Raw genomic sequence first — 20,068 nt, 5'->3', positions numbered from 1 at the left:
GGCCCAGCAGTGCTGGTAGAGGCAGCGGTGAAGGAAGTGTTGAGGGCCTCTGCCTTTTCAGCGTCGCTGGTGATTAATTCACCTCCCCTGTTTAACAGTGGGGCAATATTTTTCCTTCTGTTTACACTTGTTTATGTACCTGAAGAACCCTTTCTTGTAGTTTTTGACATCTCTGGCCAATTTCAATTTGAGCTCAGCTTTTGCTTTTCTAGCTGCGCGTCTGCAGGCCCTGGCAGTGCCCTTGTAGTTCTCAGCGGGTATTTGTCCGCTTTTCCATCTCTGGAACTCTTCCTCTTTTGGAAGCTCACAGTTAAGCCGAGGGGGGCTCTTGCTCCACCTGCTTCCCTTCCCTTTAAAGGGGATGGACCGTACACGATAGAGGTGTAGATGGTAATAACATCATGTTTTCAAGCCTTTATCACCCTTACCATGAGCTATGCCATAGCGAGCATCTGCAGTTCTCTGAAGCACATTGGGTCCTGCAGTTACAACAGCAGGGAAATATGTTTTGCCCATAGAAAGACTCTTCACTTTTAGGAAGATGACGCAAGAGGTAACACCGCTCTAGCGTTCTGAAAACAGCCAGAACGTGGCAACGTTATAAGCCCTGATAAAGAGCTGCTCAGCTGGGACCCCACCTGCAGCTTCTCCTGTCTCTGTATGATGTGTGTTCCTCCCCTCCTTAGGTGGATGCTCTGCCTACAGAAAAAAAAAAAAAAAAAGAAAAGAAAAAAAAGCCACAAAACTAACCCCACAGTCCTGCTGCAACTCCTTGCCCAGTCTTCACAGAGTTGAGCTTTCAAGAATCTCTCCTAGACTGTAACTGCACCTCTCACTGTTGTGCTTTTTTGAGGACAAGAAAGCCTGAAGCACTCGTGCCTGACGGGTTTCCAAAGACAGACACTGGGAAACCACGCTAAAGAATCTCATGGAAAACCTGGCCTCCTAAAGAAGGCCTTGCTTCCAGCCACCCCCCAGCCCATCTCCTCTCGCCTTCTGTCCTCTGTGTTCTCATTCACACCTTTGGCAGCTGCAAGCCGTGTAATTTTAAACTCGGACACCTTCGCTCTCACCAGCCGTGTGTGCCTCCGCGCCCTTCACCACTGCGTACACACACAAGCCCCTGCGTACGATAACTTGCTTCCAACCAGGAACTCCTGAAGATTAAATTTCTAAAGGAGAGGTTAAGAGAATAACAAGTACCTCGTGATGACGGATAAGGAGCTGGCTTACTCATTCGCGCTGTCATTCCTGTGTGTGTGCGCGCTCTGGCTGGCTTCAGGCAGGACTGCTGCCTTTACAGGTGACATGGGCATGACTTCGCTTCGTTCCTCCTGTTGCTGCGCAGGGGTTATATTGGCGAGTAGACCGAGCCCTGGGTGGCACTTTCTTCAGTGAAGTCCCCGGTGGACTTCAAGCCCTGCTGGAGTACTGTGAGGGCATGGTCTGCTCCGAGGCCCATGGTGCGGGTTCTGCTCCAGCCTCCTCCAGACTCCCAAGGCCTTTGCGGAGGAGCACTGCCTCTTGCTGCCTTCAGCTGGCATGGAAGTCTGGCTGGAGGAGCTGCTGAGTTGAGCTCCTGCAGGCTCAACAGCTTCTCACCCGCCTTCTAAGTTCCAGTACTTTTGCAACGTTTACTGGATTAAAAGTAATTAAAAGTCAGTGTACTGTCTTTAGAAGAGAGTTTTCAATCGTTGCCTAGAAATCACGCTCATCTTGCTCCTTCCACATGCTCTCGGCCACCCACCTTCTCACCCCGGAGCTGCCGTGGAGGCGATTCCTCCTCTCCCCTGGTGTCACCAGCAGCCAGGTGGCCAGAGGGCTTCCCGGGCCAGGCTGCTCTCCAGAAGGACGGGCTGCTGTTTCCTGCCAGGCACCGGACTGGGACAGTTTGTGAGACACTGTCCTCTGCCTCCCCTGCCAGAGGTCGCTGCCCTCCTGCATTTCCGTACGGCTCGAACTCCAGGCTGGGGAAAGAAGGGCAGACAAATACACGGGGGGTGCTTTCTTGTCATCATAAATATCTTTATTGTGAAAAATACCATAAAATAATTCCCACAGTTCTAGAAAAAACAAGTTCTTGCTTTTTAGATTTATGATTTTTTTTTTTTATACAAAGACATTTTATAATTTGAAACATTTGATAAATCTCCGGCTAGCTTTACTCATCCTTCTTAAAACATAAAACCGCTACTTTGAGATTTGCTGAGGGGGGAAAAAAAAAAACCAAGTTGTTATTCTCCCGTTTTTTTTTTTTATTATTGTTTTATGGATAAAAGTGTGTATCACAGAGCAAACAAACAATACCTTACAATAAGGCACTTTTAAATACAACTAACCCGCTATGCTATTCTGGCTGGTTTCCAGCAAAGCTCCTACAAATCACAGCCCTGAACAGAAGAATAATTCTTATTCCAAACGCTGGTCTGAAAACTGAAATGGTAACAAGCGTTTTTTTAAAAAAAAGAAATAAAGTTTAAGCTGACACATTTTCTACGTATGTTACAAGTTTGAGCTCTTAAAAGTTTATAATTCACTTTGAATCTGTTTTAATACTGATTTATTAATACATCAGTATTAAGCACGTATCCAGTAAAATACGCTTCCCCCCCACACACACACACTTCATTTTAAAAACGAGTTGAAAACTAGTTTTCTTAAAACTGAGAGTTCAACAGAGGAAGTTTGCATCTATATATAGGCCAATTATTGTAAGGACGCTTCATGCACATCTCAGGGTTTACAAAATACCAAGACATTTATTTCAATGCTCAGTTAATGAACATTATTGCACTACAGAACACCCACTAATAAATAGAAAAGCTAATTCAGCTTCCTTGCACATCGCTTGCGCCGTTAACACTCGGTGTGTTCCCAGCGCTTCGTTTTCTAGAGTCACATCAGGAAAATGCGTGTCTGGAGATCCTTGAAAGGCAAATGCCTCCTTTTTAACACAACTTTGTCTTTCTGTATTTTCAGAAGTACCTCAGAGCTAAAAGCCAGTATCTGCTCCCTTAAAGACGGCGCTGGAGCCGTAACACTCTTGTAACCAGCAGCTGCTCAATATCAGAACGCCGCTTTCTCCATTGTCATTTTTGGGGTTTTCAAGACAGTGTCTTCCCCAGAAGGAAGCTGTGAACAGCATTCACGCATTCATCATCTGCTGCCTTCTACTGACTACATTCAAGCCTTTTTTTTTTTCCTCCTTAGTACTTAAGGAGTTTCCCATTCCTTGTCAAAACGAGCATATCCTTTTTGTTCCCGACTGCTTCCTGCGTGCAGCAGAGCTGGCCGCTGCCTTAGAGAGAGGAACAGGCACCGCTCTAATGTCACTGAATAATTGACTTAGGAGGGACTGTCTAATTCCTTCCCTAAAAGAAAAAAAAAATTAAAAACCAGGGAACAATCTTCTCACCTACAGCTTTCAAAAGAGAGAAGGGAGAGGGACGAGCAGGGGCCGCCCTTTACAAGAAGCTGTACCATTTCTCGCACTCCCCCAGCGCGCAGGCACGGCTCTCTGCGGTGGCCGCTGCGGCTTCCCGGAACTGCGCAACACTCCTATGTACAAAATACAACGTATTGCTTACACCGGTCATTCAAGAGTAATTTAAAAACAGCCCCTTCTGTAGTGAACAAGGCAATATAAAAGTGTTTATGCAGAGCAGCGGCTCCCACACGCACAACAAGCGATCGCTGGGTCTGGCTCATCCAGCCCTTGGGGACAGAGGGGTGACGGCAGCCGAGAGCGGCCGCTGTACATGAAAGCTCCCTATTTCCATCTTTTACTTACTGTGAGCAAAAAAACCACGCGCAGAGAGACCCGGCTGCATGGGCTGACAGCAGGGGGGTAACGGGGTATTTATTGTGCAGCAGGTTCCTACGTCTGAGCCCTCAGAGGTGCCAGGAGAACTGCGCTGGCCCGCAACGGCATCGACAGCATCCTGAGCATCTTCTACGGAGTTTAAACAAAAAGCTTCCAGACAGGTGAAAAGCAGAAGTCAAACTTCTAGAAAAGTCATTCAATTTGGGAGATACCTGACAGCGGCGTTTAACAGGCTGCTGGGGGGTTTTTGTGCCATCAGCTTGTTGGAAATCACCACACACACTCGTCAGCTTGAAGATAAATTTCTGCTGAACAAACATTGACCTTTAAATTGCTGTTGAAAAACATTCTGCAAAGCCACACGGCCTCACAATTCCATCTGTAAAGTACCTGAGGCAGGAGACAAAGGGTTACGCTTCAACAGCAACTCCCATTACAGCAATAAAACCCCCTCTTTCAGATTGAAGGCCTGATTTGCTGATTTCATTTGTTTTACTGAGGCCGCTTGTGCTTTCAAGTTGCCACGAGCTCAAGCGAGAGAAGATTCCTATCAACTGATTATTGTTTTCCAGTTAAAATTCAATCAAGAAAAACGTTGGTGAACTGTAATTCTTGCATTTTAAGAAGATGGCTGCTGATGAAACTCATCAGTAATCGCGATATGTTTGGTTACAGAACGAGAAGCCGATTCACTCCCAGCAGCTACAGCCGGATAATACCTCACACTGCGTTCACACAGTCGGATCAATAACGCCAAATCCATTTTAGCTACGTGCATATAGAAAAAAAAACCCCAGACTTTTGGCTAATGGAAAAATCAGCCCCTCTTTTTTTGCACACAGGCCGTTGTTTTTGCAGTACTGCGGCTGGTTACACAAGACGTAAGATTACTTCAAATAACTTCACGTAGTAGTAACTCACTGTTGCATCACCCAACAGAAATGAAGGTGTATTATGGGAGGAGGGAAGAGTTAATATAGTGTTCCCGCAGCCCGCTCACCTCACAACTTGTACGGGTTCTGAGCTTACGTACACAGAAGTAACGAACCGCTGCATACTCGGGGAAACGTCACATTGAATTTTTTTTGCTCAAATCTCAAGCAGGTATTTTGTTAAAGTGCAAACTACTCAAAAGTGATACCTAAACATCCCAAATCACATTCGGAAAAGTCTTTCAAAACACATCTTTTTTTTTTTTTACTTTCATATTTGACAATTACCAAGGAAATCATCCCGATTCATTTCAGGTTAATGAATGAAGTGAGCGGATATTTTCAAATACAATTAGTTACAAGCGATCTTCTTTGGGAGCGGTTGTGCAGACTCATTCCACAGGCAGCCTCCTCAGCCCACCTGTGGCACCGCCGGCAGGAATACAGCAGGTGGGCACTAGCGTTTCCTTTTAAGAATACTGAGAGATGGACAATGACTTAAAACAATTTGTTACCGTAGCGACTATTGTAACTACCCTTCCCACTTTTATTAGGCCCCGATTCCAAAAAATATTTACATGCATTTTTTAACCTTTAAGCATATACTTGAGTCCTAAGTTTAAGTGTTGTCCTAATAGCTTCTTACTGTTTTTTTTTTTTTTCCATGGAAATAAGCATGTCCTGCAGATCCACAGCAAACACGCGGGCAGTAACAAACCCCCCCAACCAGTTTGAGCTTGTCAAGTTCAGCACAAAGCAAACTCTCCGAATACTAAAAGAAAGAAGGAGCTTTCTCCCAGGGCAGTAAGACTCTGGGTTAAGGACAACATTAGAAATTAAGATTTTTGGGTCTTGAACCGAGAGACTTTTTATTTTTCAACGAATTAAGTAAAAAACAGCAGCAGCCACCGGAAACAGTCTTGGCTCTAACTGAAGTGAAATTTGAATGTAAATGGTCCTCCTCCAGAACCAAAGGGGTTGAATCCTTGCCACGTGTTCCAGTTCCTGTGGAAAGGGTTGCCCCCGCCCTGCTGACTCTCCGCATCCAGTGGGTCCTCTCCCGCATCAAACTTCCGCCTCATTTCTGCAGGAAACAAAACCAAGGTGGAATCATGGCAGAGCAGTTGGGGCAGTAACACCAAGCACCCTTGATGATCAACAGCCAACTCAGACACACCACACACACACCCCCCGCCCCGCCAAGGCCAGAGAGCTGCAGTTATCGCTTGTACTGGCAGCATCTGCAGAACCCAGTCACTGAGGTTTTTCAAAGCTGTCCAGGATGCTGCCAGAGAAGAGACAAACTCTGTGAAAACACTGGATGAAAAAACTTCAAACAAGGCGTTTCGTTTAAAACAAGGCACGACAGTCCAATAGGACAGACGTGAATTTCAACAGGGACAGGCCCGCTGTGCTTTGACCAACTGAGTCCCACAAATAATTGGGACATTTTGTCCTTGATGAGTTTATTTGCCCTATTCTCTCATAGCTGCGCTCACTTGGGATAGTCCAAGGACAGACCATGCTGTATCCTGCCAACTCTCCGCAACCAATAAATTCCAATATTGATCATTCAGCGAGAGCATGAAAGTCAGCATGCAGAGCCCCAGATTTTTTCGGTCTTTTCCACATACCACTCAGGCAGAGCGCTGCCTAGGGGACAGCGGTTTGGAGGCGGAAAGCACGTTAAGTATCTTTGTTCAGCGAGGACAAAGTTGAATGCCTTCCCCGGGACCCACAGACGAGTCACAGGCTACAGCACTACTCTGTTGTTCACACCCACACATCACTTTCAAGCAGCCTGCAGCACCACAAGGTTTTTGATCACCCAGCACTTTTTCAGGACACCCATTTTACCAAGGCAGAGCTGGGAAGCAAAGGAGTGAGTTAGGGGGGAATCATGAGACTGGCTGGGGGAGGAATGTGGAAGAGGCCTGAAAGTACAGCAGAGCCCTATGATAAGCAGCTTGCAAATCAAAGCCCAGAGATTCAGAGGTCCACAGGCTTATATTTTTTCGCTATGCGACCAACATCATCACTAGAGCCAGAAAATGAGCTGGAAAAAAAAAATCTTTTTACGAAAGGAGAGAATGCCACCGCAGTAAGAAGAGATTGAAGGCAATACAGGTGGCATTATAAGAGCCAAGACAGACCAGTGTTACTTTTCTTGCCCAGCCAGTTTGACAGGAATCTTAAACACCACATAAGAAACAGCGTCAAGGAGAAAGCAGATGAACATCTCCTGGAGATGTTGACAGGGCAAACAGCATCTCAAACACTTCCAGTATATAAGTCTCCTAATTTGTGCTCATAATTATGAGCCAAGATCACATTAACACGGAAGAAGGTTTTCTGACCAGAAGTGCTTGTGATGCAGTTCATCACTCTCGGAGCCCTCCTCCTCCCAAGAAAGTCCGAGCCCATCTGCCTAATTATCACTTAGACGATCCTGAACAGCTGAAGATAAAAGCAAGAGCCTCCGATGTCTATATTTACATTCTTTATGTGCTTCTCTTTCCAGTGACCATACAGGAACAGTTCAAAAGACAAGAACTTAACAGATGGCTGTGGTTGAGGGGTGGGTTTTTTGATTGTTTTGTTTGGATTTTTTTTTTTGGTTGGTCACTTGTTTTTTTTTCAAGGAGGTAAGATAACCACACCACCTTGCTTTTTAGTACATTTCTGAGACTAAAATGGTCCAACCTCTTCTGTTCATCTCTTGGCGAGACAGGCATCAAGTCTCCTAGTCACCACCCCACGGGGTCTCCCAGCAGAGTGACCGCACTCTTCACTTTTCTTCCCCTCCCCCAGAGCTGACCAGCAGAGAGGACCAGGTCTGGGCCTGACAGGGCTCCTCGCTCTGAGGGACTGGGCCATTCCCAGGAGTCTGGCCACAGACCAGTAGCGAGGGCATCCTCTCCCTCAGGCCAACAGGAATTCTCAGTCCCCTGCCGCCGGGGAAATGCTGTTTGCACACTGCATCTAGGCTTTGATACACACAATGAGGGCCAATTTTGAGGGCTTCTCTGGAGTACCTCAGGTGCTGCTAATCTAAGTGGAGTCTGCACTAGAACTTTAGGCAGAAGGAGACACCCACATCCTTAAATTAAGCATCTGCAGAGTTAATCCATCCTGAAAATCTCCGCAAGATGTTATCCTAAAAAGAGAACTTTGAAATAATAATTTTTATTTCACATTAAACAAGAGTCACTGAAACACAATAAATAAATTTCAGGTTTACATCTGACTTCCTGCACCAGATTGGGCACAAGTATTAGTGTATTGCTGCCTCCAGACAGGTAAGGGCAGAAAGGGAAAAAGGGAAGCTGTAATGCTTGTCATGACTCACACTTGCTGCATTTTTACACTTCTGTAAAAGAGTAATTAAAAAAAAGTCACTGCATAAGAACAATCCTTACCTGGATCAGTGAGGACTTCTTTAGCAGCTGCTATATCAATGAATTTTTTCTCTGCTTTCTTCTTTTCTTCCTCACTCTGGAAGTTATCAGGGTGCCACTGAGAGGCCAGCTTTCTGTAAGCTTTTATGATTTCTTGCTTTCGAGCATTTCTGAATGGATAAAATTATAGATAACTTAAAACTTTCTAACTGTTCACATGGCACACTAGTGAATCTACAGGTTTATTTTAAACACTGAGACAAGAATTACAGGCATCAGGAAAATTATGAGTTAGTTAACCTTCTGCAGGTGGCACTGAAGATTCTTCACACAAAAACCAGAGGAAACAAGCTGCAACTTTAAACAAAGATTACTCACTCTTTCCTTCACTACACATTTACTTTCTTTGGAAAGATGCTGCTGCCAGCTGTTATGCAGAATACAGTTCCCAGTCTGAAGAATTTACAATCAGGTGAGTAACAAAAAGCACGAAGAGCAGAGACCAAATTAGTTCACGACTGGAAGGATGACCAATATTAGTTCAGAGCTGGACATCTGTTCGGTCCTCATTAGAAAGAGTTGTTAGTTTCTCAAGGCTAATGGCAGAAGTATTTTAGATACTTTTCAATTAGTCCTTTCAAACTCTTCCAATCTATCATACTATCTGCCACCATTTTATTTTTTGTTGCTTTCAGTAATTCTTTCCAGTCTTCATTTCTTCCCCAATTCATTCACCTGAATCTTGATCATCTATACTAAATTTCTTGCCAAGGGATTTATTTCCTTCCTTCCTAATGTTGGGTTTTTTTCATTCTTTCTAAAGGAAAGAAGGCTACTTAAAAGCTGAACACTGCTAAACTAGTACAGTAGGAAAACAAAGGCACCAAGATACAGGAACAAAAACTAACAGCAGAACAAGTTCAAGTGATCAGCCCTAGATGTACTGTTTAATAACTAATTTTCATATCATTATCTCAACTATCATTATCTCACCTTTTTACTCCTAAGATTTTATAGTAATCCCTCTTCTGCGATTGCTTCAGCATCCTCTGGGCACGTTCCAGCCCCTCCCGAATCTGCTGGTCATTTTCACTATTGGCTTGAGCAGTCTCATAGTCTTTAATAGCTTTTATAAAAAAGCAAATAAAAAAAGTTACACAAATATTTAAAAACTTCAATTTTAAGAACTCAACCACTCACCAAAACTGAAGTTTTGCTATTACCACATATAAACAGTAAAACTTCTATTTCAACTTGCCATGGTTCTCCCCCACTCCCCACGGTATTAGAAAACCTTAGAGGAGATTCATTTTCACATATGAATTTGGTGATTTTCTTTCCTTAGGTTCATGACACTTTTCAGAAAGGAAGGAGATGGAAAGTTACTAGTGGCAGGTCAGAACACACTCTAGATGTTACAAGGGTCTCATGGCTGAACATAACGAGCATGTAGGACTGGGATGAAACAGAAATCAAGAAGCAAGTTTCAGCAACCAGTATTTGAAAAGCCCGCTGCACAATGCTAGTCCCACACTCCCGTTCAAGTGAAGGATGCATTATACAGGTATTTAAATTAATATCCCTTCTTCTCCCGCAGTCTGCACTCAATCAACACAATAGAAAAACCTCTTCCTCTTTAATGACAGTAAAGATGGATTTCAGATTATCAGTAAGTCCATACTGTTAGTGAAAGAAATATTCACATTTTATGCCTCTGCGTAATACGCAGACAGTTACATTTTAAGGTTTTTTTTTTTTGTCCAGAAGCATGCTCTCGTTTTTATTTCAGGAGTTGCATTTCTCTGGAATGAAAGCAAGAGGTGCTGTAACATATTCATACGCTTTTAAGAAAATCCAGTTCTACCCCTTTTTTTTTTTTAAACTAAACTATATTATTATTGTAAGTGGCAACTGAATGCTTAAGACACCAAGTTTAAGTATTCTTTGATATTCAGATTTATCAAGGGAAGCAACTGTTGAAGTCTTTAATGAAACTGCTCCTCTTTCACTGTTCTAATCCTCAAAGTCTCATTTGCAGATCCAAGTCTCCCAGGTTTCTCAAGTCAGACAAAGTACTTGCATCAGATTATTTCCAAGCAGATGCCATTTCTCAGCAGGTGTTACATTTGTTTTTCGCTGTTTCTGAGCAAGACAGCAGGAAGTGATAATGAATTTGTATTACCCAGACATCTGATACCACCGCAATCTTCTTCAGGCTATTGAAAAAAAATAATTCCAAAAAGTATTTCCAGTGCCCCAACAATTTCATATGCTATTACAAACAAAACGAAATTTCCATTCATTTTCACATCACTGGAAACTGTCATTTGCTGCCTGAATAAAGCATTTTGGCTTCTGCTGATATTTTCAATAATTTGTCCAGTCATTAAAAAAAACACAACAAATGGCAGTATACACTAATGCATGTGCCAAATATATGCTGTCAAAACTGATAAAAACAATGAAAACGCAGGGATTTCATTATGCTGCTTTGCTGCTCCAATAATTTGAAGCGCCAGAGTACTTAATCTGCTTCATGTAATAACGGGAAGTCCCATCATAGTGTCCTGCCAAATGCACATCAGATTGCTCAACTTCACTGAGCACCACACGCCACCTGCAGCACACACCACTGCTGGAAACCAAGCTGCTCAGGGGCCAAGTACTTGCTGTGACAGTACTAGATTTCTCCTTTTTTAGAACTGATTCCCTTATTTAAAGGCTGCCAAGTATGAAGCGTATGGGAAGGTCTGTTTTTTTAGTGCTGCACACCGCAGAGGGAATGCACCCAGCACACCTGATGGCAAGTACATTATGCCCTTTCTCTCAGTTGGAAAATCCTTCAATTTTGTTGGTAGTCTCCAGTGGAGGAATCTTCCTCTTTCAGAGAGCTAATCTCTCTCCCCACCTGAGGGGTGAGGGTTAGATACAGGTGGAAGCAGGATGACAGCTTCCTGTCCACAAGATGTTTGCTATGAAACCAGGAGATTTACTACTAATTCATGGTACACTGAGTGAGTTATTTAATCAGTTTTTCTCAGTCACTATTTCTAAAAGCACTAGTAACTCACAAACCAACACAAAAATCACTGCTGCTTCTTACCAGCCTGCTATTTCAGACATCCTTTTTTCCTGTCCCATGACATGAAAGGAACAAACGGTTTCCAGTATCACTTTTAATTTAAATACTGTAGCCAAATCTAACTCTCCTCCTTTTAATACAAGGGTCTTCACAATCTCTCAAATAGTAATCGCATCATATCTCTAAATACCTTAGCTGGCTCTCCCTGCCTCTTTAAAACTGAGTGACTAAGATGGGACTTTATTCCATATGCAGAATTAATTTCCTATCAAACACAAGTAACTACAGACAACTTATGTCCATGCCAACTCTGTTAGAGGAATAAATGAATGGTTACGCGCTTGCTGAATTAGGGACTCTTTCCTCTACACAGCAGTAGGGTGGGGAGGGAAAAAAAAAGAAAAGAAGAGTGACATCTTGGCCAATTTTTAAACAGCAAGATGGATTATTTTCTTTGGTAAAACTTGTGCTGTGTACTTTAGACAGATTCCTGTACTGATGAGGTAAGCCCTGGTAAGGAGGAGGTAAGGAGTCATTACACATCTGTCTCTGCAGACAAGCCCTGGATCCCATGTGATTATATAGTAATTAAAACCATTTGATGGGAATCAGAACTCAGTTATACATACTGAAGTGCATCTTGAACATTCAACAATAATCGCCTTGCAGTTCTGAATTAAAAGTACTTTGAAGTTTCCTGTCTTTAAAAAGGAAAATAGGTGCCTCCAGCTTGACATTTTCTTGAGGGAAGAATGAGAATGAGTTTGCCCCTTCAAACACAAGACTGCAATTTTAATTGCTCTACTGTTCTCTACAGCAGAGAGGAATCAGCCATCATTTTACAGCAGTTAAAACTGAAGGACAAGCGAAGACACCTTCAGGCAGACTAACATTAATGGGCTATAATACTGTTTACGGAGGCTCTGCTGGAAGGCAGAGTGTAACTACAATCATCTCACCACTGTCAAGGGCAGCAGGAAAGCGGGGGATATGTTAAAACAACAGGGACTTGGAGCATGGTTGTTCACTCAGAAACAGGCTGGACCAAGCCCAGCAGGCCCCAGCCCAGGAAATACGCTCTCCCAGACCCCAAACGTATCCTCTCTGTGTTTCCACACATCCCGTAACGGGGAGGCATCTCCTGCAACACAAACCAAGCTGGCTCTGTGCGTTTGTGCACGACCTTGTTACAAAACTTTTTTTTTCCCCCCCACCTCTAATTTGCAAAAGTTGCCAGATTCTCTCACCCTAGGGGAGACAGAAATAGATGAGGACTTAATGGAAGATAATGTTAGAAAAATCCAAATTGAGACTAATCCACTTCAACAAAACAAACAGATCAATTCTGTCCACTAGTAAAAAGCAAAAGATGCATCTAAGAGGACTCACGGCAAGGGGCCTGTTTGACCTGCCCCTCCTCTAAGCTGAGGATTCACACACCTTGAGGAGAAAAAATAATCTTAAATTTTCTTTGGGTTCTCCTTTTGCTGATATGCCTTCCTCTTAAATCAAAAACCTTTGTATAAGACGTAGCCGATGTAGATTTGTATTCTGTACCTTCAACTATTTTAGGGAAGTGCTTTTTGGTGTTTTTTGTTTTTGTTTGTTTGGGTTTTTTAAATTTACTTGTAAATCTACTTTACCCAACGCTGATTGAGCTTACTTCCACTGTACTTGACTACAGAAAAAGATGGGGAAATGTCCAAAGGGGGCCTCATCGCTGCAAAGTCTTCCTGAGCCTTACTTCTAGGTTGACAGAGTGGTTCTTAACAAAACATGGAAAGACATTACCCTAAGAAAAATAGAAAGACAATTTTTCCTCATGCTTTAGACCTCTTTTTTTTTTTTTAAGCAATCCCTTTGTATAAAGCTCATCAGTTTTCCAAAGTGCGGTCACCTTCCACCCTTTTTCTTATAAGAATGAAGAAGGCTTGCCAGCCTCAGCAAAGAGGGACTAGGACTGGGTCATTGGTCATTTCAGAGGTACAAAGTCTGCAGGGCTGATGAAGAGGACTGCCTGAAACCACACCAGTCCTCTTTATACCAAGTTTTCATTTGAGTCAAGGAGGCCTAAAAAAAAGAATAAAATAGGTATCTCATTTTTGAAGTGAGCTTCAGGAGGTGAGCAGTATCATCTCTCGGTGATTAATTTCTCAAAAAGACAAAAAAAATCTGAGCGTGCTATTAATGAGAACAGCTGCCTTCATGAATGTTTAAATAGAAAAGTTTTTTTTGTTCAGTTGTAAAGCAGAAGATCCAGTATCAGAATACAGAAAAGGAAAATTGTTCTATGAGTACTAAAATTAATGGAAGTAGTTTTCTGCAGCAGATTTAAAGCCTACATGTGCTTTCCCTCATCACATTTGCCTGAAACAGCCCAATACTTCCAGAACTGCTGCATGACTGAGCACGGAGGTTGGAACAGACGGATTGTTCAAAAGTCCTTCTTAAGCCTGGTTTCTTGTGGAAGTGAGATTCACTATATTAAAATTTGAAGATTATTTTTTTTATAGCACATTAGTACCTTAAAGAAGCTCGGTAACAACATAACGGTGTACTCAGAGACACCCATTACTCAGTCCCTACTTTCCGAGGCTGTGGATGGGACCATGTATGCATTTTATGGAAACCCCAGTATGAAAAATGCAGCCTCAGGAGTAGAATCAGTTTACTTCTCTTAACAGCACTACAGAGACCCATGGAGATGAAGCAATGGCTGTTAGCTTCCTCTGCCCTCCGCACATGCTAGGGGATAGAACAGTACTGTTTCATGCTGCCATCTAAAGACATTAAAATGGAGTTCTTAAAATGGATTTACATCCCTCTAACTAGAATTACCTTTTATCTCTAAATGCAATTGTCTGGCATTGCTGATTATATAAAGTGTGTTTAAGTACGTTGAGTAAGCTGTATGGTCTCATAAAACATCCTGAACATAGCTCACTGTTGTAAAGACAACTCCGCTGTAGATAAAACAAGAACATTCCACTTACACTCATCAAGACAAAATTACCAGCAGGTATTTTTGTAAATCTGCAACTACCAGTGCTGATTAGGGATAACAACATAGTGTAGAATCAAAGAGCATATTAAACATTTTTGAAACACTGACTGCATTTTAAACGCCCACAAAAAATGTATGCGTGCAAACTGCATACAACTGTACCTTCTTCATACAGGTCTTCCAGCAAATAAGCTTCTGCTCTGTCTTTCAGGGCATTCACATTGGTTGGTTCCAGTTGCAGAACTTCTGTACAAACTTTTATGGCTTCTGTAGCCTGCTGATTCTGGAGAGGAGAACGTAAAACAAAATTCATGTGGTGGTGGTGGGGTTTTTTTTTTATTCGTTTTAAAGAAATTTACAGAGGGAGACAGAAGCAGAATTACCTTTGATAAACAGTGGCAGATCCTTTCCTTGGCACGAGTAGCATAAACTGGGACTTCTGGCTCAGTTTTCATTACAGAGTCGTATTTACTGATAGCATCTTCATATCTGTTTAAATCAAAGATAAGCATAATATCATGAAATGTAATAACAACTTCAGGGTGTTGTGAAAGCTGGTGAGGGGTTTAGAGCACAAGCCTTATGAGAAGCAGCTGAGGGAGCTGGGGTTGTTTAGTCTGGAGAAAAGGGAGGCTGAAGGGAGACCTTATCACTCTCTACAACTACCTGGAAGGAGGGTGTAGAGAGGTGGGGGTTGGTCTCTTCTCCCAAGTAACAGGTGATAGGACAAGAGGAAATGGCCTCAAGTTGCACCAGGGGAGGATTAGATTGGATATTAGGAAAAATTTCTTCACCGGAAGGATTGTCAAGCATTGGAACAGGCTGCCCAGGGAAGTGGTTGAGTCACCATCCCTGGAGGTATTTAAAAGACGGGTAGACATGGTGCTGAGGGACATGGTTAAGTGGTGGACTTAGCAGTGCTAGGTTAATGGTTGAACTTGATGATATTAAAGGTCTGTTCCAACCAAAATGATTTTATCATCTCTTTACAAAATTTTAAAATCCACAGACTTTGACACCCTTCTAGCAGTGTACCTTAACTTTTAATAGTCTTAAAGGTGTGATGTGAGACAACAGGATAAAGAAAGCTTTTAGCCATTTCGAGAATTACATCCCCGTTCCCTTTTCTGTGCTATGAAACAGAAAAGCAGTAACTATGCTTGTCAGGCTTTTGCAGAAGAGAACGACTACCACCCCTGAGTTTGCACAGACAACAGTCTCCAGACCTGCCTCCTGCCCAACGCACCACTCTGCACTTGGGAAAAAGCACCTCCCCCTCTGATATCCAAGATGGACCAAATCTGGAGTCTTGATGTAAGCACTGTACTATTTGCATTTCTTGGTACAGAAAATAAAAAAGTTCTTTATGCTAGCTTCAATCAAGCAGTTGTTTTCTCCCTTCCTTCTTCTCCACAAGTCACATAGTAAAATGTATTTTTGTTGTGAAGGTTTCAAAGATGCTGAAGTTCCATGATTTGAGCAGAAAAGGATTAGAACATTCACATAAAAATGCAAGCATTTGATTGAAGCCATGGGCTGCTACAAGCTAGGAGAAATTCAAGCTCTCAAGAGACTCCCAGAAAATGTGCTGATACTGTATTAAATAAAAGACTAAAGTGAAGAGAGTCCGAACGGACTGATGACTTAAATAAAACTGTCTTCAGTTGTGCTGATTCACACTCCTAACATACTTCACTTCAAAAAGCCACCTTGACAATGTTTAATCACTTCTTAGGGGTCCTTACAGTTGGATGTGGTGTGCTTGGGAACATGCAAAATTGAGATAAAGCAAGAAGTAGAAGAATACAGAGGTATTGTCTATCATTTAACAGGCTGCATAAAAGAAGCTCATCAGTCAGATCCACTTTTGCTATCAAGGCACTGCAGAGTCACTAGATGGTTTTAGTTTTAAGATGTGGTCCTCTAATCACAGAATAGTTGAGGCTGGAAGGGACTTCTGGACATCATCTGGTCTAACTGCCCTGCTCAAGCAGGGACGCCTAGAGCAGGCTGCCCAGGACCACGTGCAGACAGATTTTGAATACCTCCAAAGAGGGGAGACTCCAAAATCTCCCTGGGTAACCTGCGCCAGTGGAAATGAGGGGGTGATGGGACACATTTCCTTATGTTCAAATGGCATTTCCTGTTTCAGTTTTGTGTCTGTTGCCACTGGGCACTACTGAAGGGAGCCTGGCTCCACCCTCTTTACATCCTCCCTTCAGGTATTTATGTACATTGATGAGATCACTCTGTGGCAAAGAGGGCTCGGAGGAAAAGCCCCAGCTATCTCAGCCTTTCCTTACAGGACAGAGATGCTCCAGTCTCTCTATCACCTTAGTGGCACTTTGATGGACTTTCTCTCTCTGTAGCTTCATCTGTGTTGTACTGGGAAGCCCAGCACTCCAGGCGTGGCCTCACCAGTGCTGAGTAATAACTGTGACAGCTGAAAATATTACCCCTATCTTGATCTTACTACCTGCTCCACAAATAAGTTAAGTATGCAAAAAAGACAGTGGCATCAGAAGGAATCAGAATAGGATTGTCACTACGTGAGTCAATATTTATTTTAATTGTAATTTGAGAGCTGTGCTCAGTCATCCACTTCAACTGACAGATGCAAAAGGCATCACTTAATCAAATCCTCAACCAGTAAGTGCCACAGTAGTGATTTTCCCCACCCCCCCCTTTTTTTTCTTAAATACAGCAGTGAACACTTACCTGCCTTCTCTGATGAATTCCTCTGCTGACTCGATCTGCTTATTGAGTTTCTTTACTTGCTTATAGAGAGAGAAGCACTGCTTGTGGTCTTGGTCCAGTTTCAGACACTCCCGGACTTCACTTTTCACAGGGAGGTAGGGAGGAAAAAAAACCCAAAACAAACCCAAAACAGAAAGAAATCACCACACATTATGAAATTTCACTTAAGAGACAAAATGCAGCATCTATAAGCTGCCCAGAACAACAGTTGACTTCTTCACACAATCTCTCCATTCAAAAATGAATTCAAAGTGAGACAAAAGAGTCTTCCAGAACATACAGGGATATTTGTCTGGTTTTGGTTTTAATTGTTTTACCAAAGCGGCAGAGATTGAAAAGTGTTACATTAATAACTGACTAAACAGCAGAATAAAAATAGACCCTGGGAAATAAATTCAATTCAACAGTTATCAGATACAACTGTAATTTTCTTGTATATTTAGCTCAGCTATATTACAAAATACCTATGTAAAAGTATATTTTATACTGCACAAAACAGACAAAGCTCAGCTAAGACTTAAACCTCCTCTTGACAGAATATCAGCCAAACCTGAGCCTGCCTTTTCACTGTGAAGACTGTTTAATCAGACTCTGATTACAGCAGATACCTCTTAAAATAGTCAAGTGTCTTTAAAAAAAACCCCTTCAGAATATATGAAGGAATAAAAGTTTTGTGTCATTCAGAGTCATCCTAGTACAACCAAGTTGTTATTTTCAGAAACAGATGACAAATCTTATTTTGTTCCTAAGCACAGACAACAATATCTATTACCTGAAAATCATTAGGCCTGTAAAGGTAAGAGGAAGAAACTAAGGAAGGACAAGATTAATCACCCAGTAAGTAAAAGAGCTATAGAACTCCTTCTTAGTGTATCTTACAATGAAAAAATTAATCAGAGAAGAATAAAGAGGCTTATATCTTCATTCTGATACCATTCTGTTCTTCTACAGCTCATAATTGTACTTATAAAACCCTTAAAATTTGGTTATTAACAGAGTGTCCATGTGTGGATTACAGTGAAAAAAATACCACCTATTCTTGAAATCACTAGGCTAAGTGACAGCCAGCTACCGGAAGTCACCACAGAAGTGACCTATGAGCTCCAGAAATTAAGTGTACTCTGGAAAGGAGATTCCTAAAGCAAACCAATTGGTTATTTGGTGTTTACTTTTACCCATCTATAAAATGAATTTTTGCAGTTATAATCACAAGCAGTTTCTATTCACCACCTTTTGTCGTACACTGCCAAGAAGCTTTTGTTGTACACTTAGGCTTTTTCAGTTTCCTTCACCTCTTACTGAAAAAATTCTGTGGCAAAAACCATATTAGAAGGAGTCTGGAGATGTGGGTAGTGCATCTGAGATGAAGAGCCACACAGAAACCTCTTGTATGCAAAAAGAAGGATATACCATCTTGTCCAGCCGAGCACAGAGTATGAAGTTAACGGTCCGGATTGGGTAAGGGCAGTTATCTGCAGGATTGACTAGGGATGTATATGAGTAACATCTTAAACTTAACTGAATATGAATAAAAGGGTAGGATGTTATCCAAAATACTGGACACTACCTGCAAGAATGAAAGATTGACAGCTCTCAATCCCCAGCTCCTCATATTTGGATGCTCCTGTACTGTTTATTTATTCTTAAGCTTGTAACCTTTTGTTCCCACTCTTTAAAATAAAAATCTAGCCCTAAGACTTAATGTATACATTTTTTGTTTGCATTGTAAACTCACTTTGAATGGAGGTTCAAGGTCAAAAAAAGGCTCCACCAAAGCAAGTTTAGAGAAACACTTTCTTCTAGGATGGAGAACTACAATAAAGACAGTAGATGTAAGGAACTCTGACGGACCTGCACTATGGCTTCTATTTAAGTAAACAAGATGCTAGGAACCATCGATGGTTCATCTTAAAAGACCAAACATGGCATATTCACTGCCAGTTCTTAGCTTCTGGAAAGGAGCTTCCTTTATCAGATCCAGACCAGAGTTGCTACTCCATCCAAAAAACAGACAAACATAGATATTTCACCATTTATCATGACCTATATCATCCCATTTTCTGTCTCAATTATAATGATTACAGCAAACAGTAAAATTACCTGAGTGATAATTCATGGTCCCCCAGCTGATAATATATTCTGCTGATTTTATAGAAGGCTTCAGTGTTATCATTCTTTAATTTGGCAGCAGCTTTCAAGTCACTAATGGCTTTGCTTGGTTCCCCTTCCTTTATATAACACTCAGCTCGAAGTTCCCGTAGCTCTGCATCCCAAACACAAACCTTGAGAAATCAAAATTAAAGCTTGGTTTTGGTCCATAACACTTCACTTCTTTTCCTCCCCAACAAAAGAAAAATACCATTTAATTTCACTTTGCCAACTGCAACAGCATAAGGTTCAAGCTGCACGCAGAGCGCATGAAATTAGCATCTCTGCTTCCTGGTGAATGCTGTGATGCACCTGCCCAAAGAGAAAACAACGGCCTGAAAAATTTGTAAATGATTCAATAAGCTCATGCGGAGAGATGAATTAAATCTACTGGCACTGCTTAAACTGGGACAGTCTGTTGAGCCTCCAGGGAAGGATATCAGTATCATAAATTATTATATCTTCCCAAAAGAATAGGGATAATGAACAGCAAGGACCAAGCTGTCAGTTGTCCTCTAGAAAGAAGCCTGTAGGTAAGATTCAGCTATGCAAGATTTGACCTTAGTATCTGGATTTTAAAGATATATGCAGAAGTAACAATGTGACAGTATGGCAAGAATAATTACTTTAAAGGAATTCTTATCATAATTCGTTTTAGAGGATTTATTCTGGGTCTTATCATTTGTTTGTAAACCATCATTTTAGAGAACAAGGCTTTTCTGCTTTTCCGTGTTCCCTCCCCATAAACTCCCACTTTGGCAGTTTCTTCAGCAAAAGCTAAAATGCTGCAAATGTCAAATCAGCAGTGTTAATTTGTATGTGAAGAGTGTTAGTAGTTAACTATCTTTTAATACATATTTCTATATGACACATAAAATACCCACGTGACTGATTTATTTACCCTTATAGTATCAGGCTACCTAT

The 20,068-nt window shown here is 41.9% G+C and overlaps 1 protein-coding gene across 1 annotated transcript in view; it reads right to left on the bottom strand.

Annotated features, from left to right (window-relative positions):
• Positions 1-2,733: 2,733 nt before the first annotated feature.
• Positions 2,734-20,068, bottom strand: part of DNAJC3 (DnaJ heat shock protein family (Hsp40) member C3) — a 35,948-nt gene continuing 18,613 nt past the window's right edge. The window contains exons 6-12 of the mRNA XM_063336459.1: positions 19,097-19,278; positions 16,958-17,077; positions 14,623-14,728; positions 14,402-14,522; positions 9,147-9,279; positions 8,175-8,323; positions 2,734-5,839 (exon numbers count right to left, since the gene is read on the bottom strand). Coding sequence (XP_063192529.1) covers positions 5,682-5,839; positions 8,175-8,323; positions 9,147-9,279; positions 14,402-14,522; positions 14,623-14,728; positions 16,958-17,077; positions 19,097-19,278 — 969 coding nt within the window. The 3' untranslated portion in view covers positions 2,734-5,681. The remainder of the gene's footprint in view (positions 5,840-8,174; positions 8,324-9,146; positions 9,280-14,401; positions 14,523-14,622; positions 14,729-16,957; positions 17,078-19,096; positions 19,279-20,068) is intronic.

The sequence above is a fragment of the Chroicocephalus ridibundus genome, chromosome 1 (genome assembly GCF_963924245.1).
Source record: "Chroicocephalus ridibundus chromosome 1, bChrRid1.1, whole genome shotgun sequence".
NCBI classification, from domain to species: Eukaryota; Metazoa; Chordata; class Aves; order Charadriiformes; family Laridae; genus Chroicocephalus; species Chroicocephalus ridibundus.
This window is presented reverse-complemented; position numbering and strand designations above follow the sequence as displayed.